General features: G+C 45.1%; 1 protein-coding gene across 1 annotated transcript; it reads left to right on the forward strand.

The window, feature by feature from the left end:
- Positions 1 to 632: 632 nt before the first annotated feature.
- On the forward strand, positions 633 to 6,471 carry PQLC3 (PQ loop repeat containing 3; the record flags this gene model as incomplete). Its single annotated transcript, XM_010158316.1, has 6 exons — positions 633 to 742; positions 1,207 to 1,276; positions 1,910 to 1,967; positions 3,191 to 3,311; positions 4,837 to 4,878; positions 6,383 to 6,471. Coding segments are annotated over 6 exons (490 nt in total), but the record flags the coding sequence as incomplete, so codon positions are not given.
- Between the last annotated feature and the right edge of the window lie 3,691 nt (positions 6,472 to 10,162).

Genomic DNA, 10,162 nt, shown 5'->3' on the forward strand with positions numbered 1-10,162 from the left:
TGTGCCTTAAGAGTCCTTTCTGTGTTCTCTGCAGCCTTGGAAGTTTCTGCCTAACCCCATGGATTTGCATGAAAGTTGAAGAAAGTAAACATGATAAAAGTTCAATTTCTTTTATATACTGTATTGTGGAATAGCAGGAGGGAGAATGGCCGTTGTTAGTGCACTTAAGAACAGACTCTCTGTACAGCACAGCTACACAGGGCAATGTTACAGCACTCCAGTCTAGACAGTTTGGAAAATGTTTTCTACTCATTGTGAAAAGTAAAACTTGCTTAATGTATAGACTGAACTTCAGACATAAATAAAGAAATCAGAGTTATCCCCGAGGTGCCAAGGCAATTGCAAAGAGAAGATACCTTCTAGGTCTGGTCCTAAGTCTTTATTGCTCTCTCATCAGTTTTAATTAATAAAATTATGCTTACACACTGACACAAAGACTTTGGCAAGAAGTATGGGCAGCTCTCTGTATCTCATTCCATTTGAAGGTAACAGAAATAGACTCCAGAATCATCAGGCTTGCACTTCATATTTGTTTGATCAGTTTGACAGCTGGAGCCATCTGGAGCCTTTTGGCACAAGCAAAACAGTAAAAAAAACCAGTTGTGAAGAAGCTGTCCTGTCGCTTCGTGCAGTCATGCTCTTTTGTGTCTTCTGTTCAGCTTCCTTGTGTTTCTGAGGTACCAGATCTATTATGGTTACCCTCTGCAGACATACCTGGAATATCCCATCATCATTGCACAAGGTAATTTTTTAAGCCGTGTTTTGGAAATAACACAGGGCTCATTCAGCACTCGAGGGCTCTGCATGTAGGTACAGTCCTCCACTGCAGTCGGGGGAGTCTGCTGACCAATGATTGACCAATCACTGGCTAATTCTAGCTTGGAGTAGGGGGAAAAGGGAATGAACATCTCAAATGTGGTTGAATCCTTGTAAATTTTATCAAAATAGATGGTCAGGTAGGGGAGAAAGGTCTAATTAATTCTAATTAATCCACACACAGTGGAGTTGCAGTGTAAGCTCATCCTTCATCCAGTGACTCCACATGGGAGAGAAACAAACACTCCACAGTCTAAGAAAAGCTTCATTTTGGAGCTTGCAGTGTTTTGGACATCAATCAAATTTGAGGGAGAAAACCTGTAAGAAACAGTTTCCGTAGACATCATGCCTGTCTCTCATCTCTGATGTGCAGTCTCTCATTTATTCCAGATGCCATTCTCCTTTTGTTTATTCTGCGTTTCAATGGGAACATGAAACGAGCTTTGTTCTACGCAGTCACGTATCCTTTGAAATCTGGGAATTTGGGTTTATGTGGCTTGTTTGGTAGTTCTTTGCATAGCAGTGGTGTCATCATTTGTTTCATGCTACCGTTGTAAACCATTTTCAGCCAACGTGTGTCACGCAGTCACGCACCGATTTCTGGGATCGCGGCGCGATCTCTACAAGAAGTAAGCTTTGTGTGTAGCTGTGCTTCAGAAGGCCCACCCCTGCTAACGAGTACGACCAATTCTTCATTTACACCTTTGCTAGGGATGCAGGGTGTAAATGATCAACACTTTTTTCTTTGCTTCCTACCCATGCAGATTGTACTTGCTGTGACGAGAGCTGCAGTGTTTGGGTTTTGTTGGTTTTTTGGGGTTTTCTTAATAGGATTTGGGCTTCAATCTCAAGTCTGGTGCTTTGGAGCAGCTCTTGAGAAACTCCAGGTGCTGTTTAGCCAAAGACAGTGTGAAAAATAGGAGCACCTAGTGTTTAAACCAGTGTTTAATGTGTTTTATCTATACTGTATAGTCTGTTCTAAAGTTTCAATAAGATCATTGCCAAATGTTTAAAAAAATGTAATTCCCCAGACAGTTTCACGAGCTGCAGTATCCTAGAATTTTCAGTGCGACGAAACTTAACATAATGTAAGATTTTGGGGGGGCTGGTACATGCTGACGCTGCGGAAGTGGATAATAGACCTGGCCATGGTAAGTGCTGCATGATTATTAGAAATCAGGTCCACATAGTAATTTTTTTCTTTTTCTGGATGTCTTTATTAGTGAAATCTCTCCTTGTATTTGTCCTTGGAGGAATTAATCATTTGGGTTAGCTTTCAGAACGACCCCAGTTTTCAAATACAGCAGTTTCACTTCTGTGAGCTGGAAAACATAGCACTGGCAATAGGTACTCTGTGGAAATAGAAAAGGTGTGTTCTGAGGTTGTTAATTGTGATGCCTTAATTAAACCTAGTCAAGGTTTAAGATGTTGAAAAGAGACTGCCTCTTCTGTCCTAATGTCATGATCCCCATTAATAACCATTTAATGTGAGAGGAAAAGAATAGAGCATCAGTCAAAGCATTTGAAACAGGGGATGTTAAATATTTCACAAAATCTTTTTTTGCCTTTAGCCCTATAGTTTTGCAAGAAAAATATAATCTGATAATGCCCTACGGAGGTTAAAGACAGTCTTTTATCAGAAGAGAGATTTAAGTTAAAATTTAACTGAGATGAACTGGAGTTGCTAATGTAAAGAATGATACCAATGGGGATAAAAGCTTCTAAGCCTGATACCGATCCTTACTTCCAAGGGAAATCCAGGCATGGCACAAAGACCCATGTGGCGGTCCCCTCTACCCTCTGTCTTTGTAAAACCCCCCTTAAAAGGTTGACAGGGTGAATAGTCCCTTCCCTTCATTATTTTTTCCCACCAATTTGACTCATTTTCCACACATTCTTGTCAGTTTTCTCATTCTTGTATGGTTTTGTTTGCCAGACATAATGGTAACAGATGGTCTGAATGAACCTAGCTGTTTAGACTAGGTCAGGCTCATTTCAGCTAACTCGCATAAACAGTTTCATGTAGCAGGTTGAGAGGCTTTTTTATTTCTTTGCTTCTTAATGTATTTGAGACTGTCAGGCATTTGCCAGCAGCAGTAGCAATTGTTGTGCTCTGTGAGCTTCTTTCTGGGCAGTACCTCAGAAATCAGTCCCTTGCTTCTGGCAACTTGAATTTTTTGCTTCACGGTTCCTCAGTAAGAAGCTGAAATGCTTTGGTTGCTAAATACTGAACAAGGATATTTTTTCTTTAATTCTAAATGAAAAAGCCAGTCCTGGGTTTTATTAAGTTCCATACTAACAGCCGTAAGCTAAACACTCAGATAATACAATGGTCGAGGCAGAGGGTTTTTTCACTTCTTTACCTGCTTTTCAGAATTTCTGCACGCTCATCAGTGCGGCCAGTAAGCTGGCTCAGCTGCGGTGTCTCTGGCAGACAAAAGAGGCTGGACAAGTGAGCGCCTTGACCTGGAGTATGTCTGCATATACCTGTGCAGGTAAGCTACAGGCAGCTTGGTGCGTGGCACTGAGTTTTTGGTATTTTTTAAGCTGGATTTCCTCCCAGTACCTTGTTCAGCCTGGATAAGGGAAGGCTCCAGGGAGACCCTGTCACAGCCTTCCAGTACCTGAAGGGGCCTACAGGAGAGCTGGGGGGGGACTTTTTACAAGGGCCTGTAGTGACAGGACAAGGGGGAATGGGTTTAAATTGAAAGTGGGGAGGTTTAGATTAGATATCAGGAAGAAGTTCTTCCTGGAGAGGGGGGTAAGGCACTGGAACAGGTTGCCCAGAGAAGCTGGGGATGCCCCATCCCTGGAAGTGTTCAAGGCCAGGCTGGACGAGGCTTTGAGCAACCTGGTCTAGTGGAAGGTGTCCCTGCCCATGGCAGGGGGGTTGGAACTGGGTGGTCTTTAAGGTCCCTTCCAACCGAAACCATTCTGTGATTCAACACATCTTTACTCAAACATAGTAGGTAAAAATCTTCTCTTAGTGCTGACTGCTGAGACTCAGATAACACAAGAGTGTCTTGAAATCGAGTTTTATCATTGACAGCAGCTCAGTCACAATGACTCTTTAACTTAGAAGACAGGCAAATACAGCCAAAGGCACCTGATACAGTTGAAATAACTGTCTTTACAAAGAAGAGATTTCCATGTTCAAGGATTTAATAAAATTAGTAGTGCTCCATCATGAAAAGGGGCTAAATTCTCTAGTCCGACAGTCAGACAACGCTAATTCTGAAAGCCATCTACAAACAAATACACACTTGTTGCTATGCTCCTTGAACTCTGTGCCTACAGGTAAACACACTTCTCAGCAGAACACAGGATTTAAGAGCGTACCAAGAAGAGTGATTTGCGCAGTTCACCTGTTAATTACTCAGTGGTCTGCAGGAACAGTTCTGCAGCCGTTGGTCCGAAGTGCCTCTGTCACATTCACAGAACTTGGCTGAAATGTTCTCACTGTAAAACATGGTGATGCTGGATCTTTTTCCCCGTGAAACAAGCGGGTTTAAGTCAGTAATTACAAGTCGTGGTATGGTCACTGAACAATGGCAGTGCGCTTTATAAATGGTTTTAGCCTGCTGCAAATGGGAAATAATAGATGTTTAGAGTTGTTGAGGGAAGGAAAGCTGAATTCCTCCTATTTGGGCATGTGAATGTTACAGTGGGTACCTCACGCTAACTCTGTTGTGGGTGTAGCTCTGGAGGGGGCTGAACAGAAAGAGAAGCAGTAAATCGACCACACCCAATCTAGTGAGAGAGAGAAACCTTCTACTTGTATCCATGTTTTTCTCTTTAAAAAAGATGCTTAAAACAGTGTCACAGCTTTCAGAGCTTCATCTCTGAAGTTAGAATGGTGAAGAGCAGGTGCACTGAAAGGGGGAATGTCTATACAATGTGTATTTTCATGCAAGAAAATCCTTTCAATTATCCTCTATGGAAAAACAGATGTTTTGTTATTTTCTGAAGGTATGAACAAGTCGTATCTAGTCCACTGACCAGAATTCGTTCCATTTGCAGCAAGAATATTTACAACAGTGATGACTACGAATGATCTGGCAGGTGAGTCAGATATGGAATTGCCCGCCTTTCCAAGGTCACAGCTGCCACTGTAGTTTCCAGCTGTTCTGTAACAGCAGTTACCTGCTCGCGGAAGAAACCACCAACCTGTTGGGTTGTCAGGTGAGGGAAGGAGTTACTGCTGGAATGGGAGCACAGGGATCACTCACATACCTGGAGAAAATGAAAGAACCTGCCTCCGCCTGTGACAGGTGGCCCAAACCCTGCTGGTTTTTTTCAAGAGGCCAAAGCACTACAAAACTCACTCAATTATGAAAATAGCAGGATGAAGCAATACAAATCTTCCATATTTAAATCCATAAATTTAGTAAAATTCAACTTCATAAATCAGTAGTAGCTTTTCAAATCGTAATTTTTCTTACTGTGGGGTCTGTGCATTAAAAAAATCCTAGAAAACTCAAGTTCAGCTTAGTGTGTGAATAGTTTCAGACACAACAGTTAGGAAGTTTGTGGCAGGCTAGAAATGAGTAAGATAGGCTGGTAAGAAACTCACCAAAAAACTGGTTTAAATGATATAATTTGCAGGTGTTTTCATTGTAAAGCAGATGTATTTGGTGGGGGCCGTGCAGTTAACGGATCACCAAAGAAACAGGCATCATGCACATGCAGAAATTTAGTCCGGGTCCCGTTCACCCACAGCTACTCTGACACTGATGAGAGGCGAGAGAGGTGTGTTGAGGGGAGAAAAACCCCGTGGAAGTGAAAAGCTGGCTCTTGAAAGTAAAGCTGGCTCTGGTTAAAGCTGCTCTTTGAAATCCAGCACAGCACCCCGTGGGAGAGATGGCAGCGAACACGGGTACTCTGCTGCTCCCATGGCAAACGTCTCCGGCTAAGGTCTAGCAGCAAGCACTTGGGAACATTCATCCTGGCTTCATACAGACGTATGAAACTGCCACGTGTCACATATTTCTGAAAGTTTTGTGCACGTTTCTGGGAATAATAGGCCCTTCCCCAACCAGGCCTTAGGAACGCCCGCACATCAAGCTGTGGTCTCACAGGTAGATACTCTGCTTATTTCGGTCTAAAAACATTCTGAACGTTAATCGGGATACTGGAACACTTAAAACCGGACAGATACAAGTATTCCCTGTCTCCCTGCACTTGAAACTTCACAGCTGGTAGTAGAAAATACCCCTTCATTATAAACAACACACGCACCCACAAAGGACACTGCAGCTCCAAGTTTCATTTTTGGTGTAAACATGAATGTGTCTGGGGCTGCTCAAACTTGTACTGCTCTCCTGGGTTTGTCACAAGGGAATTAAAGGTCCAGTAGCGTGTCATTGTCAGGTGCCACCCGCAAGAGCTGCATGCTTTGCTCTACTTCCTTTGAGAACTTCTGGGTTCCTTCCCGTGGTCATTTGAACTCGGTGACAGAAGAGTTACGGAAAGGGAAGTGAGGGTATACAGAACGCCTCTCCTGAAGAGGACAGCAGTTATTTTTTTGTGGATTTGTGCTTACAAGTGGTTTTCTTTTCCGTTTTAGTTCTCATCCGTTTCATAACCATGCTCATTCTCAACCTGTGGGTCACAGTCACAATCCTGCGCTACAGGAAGACTAAAAAGACTGATTAGAAGACACTCACGAGCACACAACATGGTTACAGCCAAAAAAACCCGGTACAGTTAAACAGCAGAACAAAGGGTGAAGCAGCTTGCTCTCTCCTGGTATTTATCCCTAAGCATAATTAGTACAGCCATGCTTACTTTCTCTTAGAACTTAATTCTGCTAAGATAGTTGATTTAAGCAGCATATTTTTATTGGCCACTTAAGTTTCCCTGATGCCACGTTTTCTCTGGATTCCTTACTAAACGAACAAGATGGTTTGCACTTCGATGTCTGTGTTCTCTCATCGCTTCCGTACTTCCTGCTTACGTCTGTGCATTTTTCTTCAGCTGTGCAAGAGCAGCTTTGCACCAACATACCAACTCATCTTTCTGCGCCTGCTGTGAGAACGACAGATGTTGGTCATCTCCTTGCCAGCAACTCAATTAGTTTGACATTAACTACTTGTAGTTTAGGATAAAGAGACTCCGAGCCGAGGCCCAGTCCAACGTAAGGTTCTAAATGTGCTTGACCAAGTCACAAATCCAGCTGGGACGTGGCGCTTGCACGCAGCACTGAGACGGTACCGTTTGTACAACTGAGAAAGGATACTCGGGGTCATTCTCTTCAGTATACCCCGTTTTTATTGGGCTAACAGCAAAAACTCAACGATGAGTTCTTCTTTCTCGGCCTGAGCTCTGAAGACACTGGTTTGGGAACAGCAGAGACCAGAACGTGCAGAAAGCAATGAAACTTCAGCCAGCAGAGTTAGAAACTCTTCAAGCAGCAGTTCCCGAACCCGTACCCAGAGCCCCCAGACCCAATCCGAACCGACGGTGACCCGTTTACACACACAAATCGGTGCATCACCCTGGACGCCTCCGGGGGTTACTGGCTTCTGGTGATCGTCGGCCTGCGCCGAGCGTGCCGAAGAGCGTAGACTGCGGTTTTCTCTGTGGAGGTTCCAACCCATCTGTAGTAGGTACATGAAAAAGGGAAAAGGATATTCTTGAGAGTAGTTGACAGAATCTCTGTTTGGCCTTCCCAGCCAAAGGTTGCAGAAGGAATCGCGCAGCTCGCCTTCATCCCTCGACGTTCTCCGTGACGAAGAGGCAGCGCCGCCTCAGAACTGAGTTCCTGCCGTGTCGCTGTTGACCGGCGCCACAAAACTGAGGCACCCTTGGTCCTGGCACCCCCAAAAGCTACGGGAAGACTGCATTGACTGCCCCGAGGCAGCTTTTCCTCGCAGCGTGCTAAATCACGGGAATCCTGTGGGAGAGCAGGATCTGCGAAAGCCTATGTTTGCGCCAGCGTGCGCTCAGCCGTCAGACCGACACCTCTGCTACCGGAGAGTGTAGCTGCTCTGTAAACTCTCATTCCAGGGCAGGAAGAGGTATGTCTGCGGACATATGATGTGTCTCACGTTGTGGAGTGCGGGTTCAAAGATGAGGATTTCTTACTGCTCCAGTGCAACGTATAAATGTTCCTGTGCTGGTCTGGAGAGCAACTGGAAACACCCTGTCACTAGTTTTACTAAAGCTCAAGTGGTGTAGGTGGTGGTAGGTGATGGATTTTCTAGGTTGTATTAATAAATGCTAGTCTTCTTGATGATCAGTGCCATTCTTACAGTTTATCTTCATTACATTCCTAATTCTGTTTCCATATATGGAGAGAAAATGGAGTACCTGTTACAGGTCATTTATGGGCAACTTTCACCTTAGTATTTGAAGCATCAGGCTGTATAATAACCTGTAAAATGCTAAAAAGCTTCAACATCTTAATGAAAAAACCCCACACTTCTCTTTTTTATTATTAAAGCCTCTTCTTGATAGAGCAGGATTTGTACGGAGTCCAAACCCTGCCTGTTACCGATGTCTTTCATACTCCTGAGCGATGCCAGAGGAAAACAAAGACACTCCAGTTTGAGGGTCTTCCAAGTTGGGTTCTTTTTTTGGTTACAAAATGCTGAAAACACATTTAAGGAAAATCCTTTACAGGTTACTTAACATACTGGGAATAAATCATCTTAGAGACTTGGGGGGAAATAAGAGACCAAGGGCACGAAACGAAGCTGGGTAATCCACGAGTTTAAGGTAATTTGGTGGACGTGGAAAGCCGGACCGTGAGCTTTCATTCAAGCTGCATGGGGTACGGAACAAATGGGAAGCAGTGCTGAACAGAATAATTTCACTCTCATAAGGTGGAAGCATGCTCACGTCCTGGGCCCTGTGGTTTTCCAGCACGTGAACCACCGTAACCACCTCAGCAGCTGGATTAAAGGCAAGGCTTTGGACAGGACATGGGAGGGTGGATCTTGTTAAACCGGTCATTCAGCAGCCTCAGGGCGGACAGAGCAAGCTGTTTGCTGCCTCAGGCAGCAGCAGGCCACATCAGGGAAGGTGCCGGGGACGTGGCGCAGTCTGTGTAAGGCAGCACGCGACTTCCACCCCCGGGCTGGATGTGACACGTCTCCGCTCGGAGCCCCCCAAGTGCCGAGTGACACCCTCGGTGTGTAACCGCACCGGTCGCAGCACGCTAACGGGAAAAGGGCCTGTCCAGGCTGGTGAGGTGCGGGTCCTGTCGCGGCTTTTCTCGCCTGTGAGAAGATGCGAACTCCAGCACAGCCCACCGAGTCACCCAGATCTCCCCAGCTGTGGGTACGGCCAGCCACGACTGTGCCCTCAGTGACAGGTAAGCTACACGCTGCACCTGGCTGCAAAGCTCAGGTTAACAGCAGGAAAGAAAACACCTTTATCGCGAGATTTGCTGTCGCCCCTCCAAACGAGGACACGATTGCAGAGGTCCGGAAGTGATGGTGTAGGCGGTGGAGGATCCATCTAGTTTACTTTTCCCAAAAGCCAATTTCTGTCCTCGGTGAGCAGGAACATCAGCACAAACGCAAACCCACCATCTCCCCAACCCTCTCTGTGAGGCATTCTGCGCCCAGTACACCAGCATGGATGTGGAGGTGTTCTCTGCGTCGCTCCCATCCAGCGAAAGACGGCATTGCCTGGACTGCTGGGAACTGCCTGTCCCTGCCTGACCCCCCAGTCCCCTCCGCTGCCTTACCTCCTGCAGGGAGCTGCTCCCCAACCTGGGCCTGCTCATCCAACCTACTCACAGATGAGGGAAAGGAGTGGGGTGGCGGACACACACCCCAACTGCTGGAGCTGAGAAGCTGGACTTCAGAGTGCTTTGACTCTTTGGAGAAAGGCACTGACAATTAGCTAAAAGGTCCCAAACAGCTTACACCTTGTGGAAAGCTTCACTCGCTCCTTTAAATGAGGTAAAACTACTCTTCCTCCACCAATCAATCATCATCCATTGAAGGACACACATAGTAGGGAAAAAAAAAACCCAACAAAAAAGGAGTTACAGGTCGTCCCACAGGATGAACTACTACAAATGATGAGCTACGCCGATGTGGAGATCAAGTCAAATGAGGTAGTTTCCCAGACATGTATTTTCTGTGATGATAAATAATAATTATGGCCCTGCTGGTTCTTTTCAGGCTGGTTTGTTCCATCCCCTTTTTCAACAGTGATACTTGAGATCGTATTTATCTATGAAGCAGAATAAGAACTGTGGCCTTCATCACTAATAATGGTCTAAGGATGCTCCAGTTTGGAATGTAAGGAAGCAAAAATGGTTGGGGAAAAAGCCCTTAAAACAGTTTGTTCTTAAATTCCTGTTTGTACAGAATTTAATTTGCTTGATTTT

The sequence above is a fragment of the Eurypyga helias genome, unplaced genomic scaffold (assembly GCF_000690775.1).
Source record: "Eurypyga helias isolate BGI_N326 unplaced genomic scaffold, ASM69077v1 scaffold10179, whole genome shotgun sequence".
Taxonomy (NCBI): domain Eukaryota; kingdom Metazoa; phylum Chordata; class Aves; order Eurypygiformes; family Eurypygidae; genus Eurypyga; species Eurypyga helias.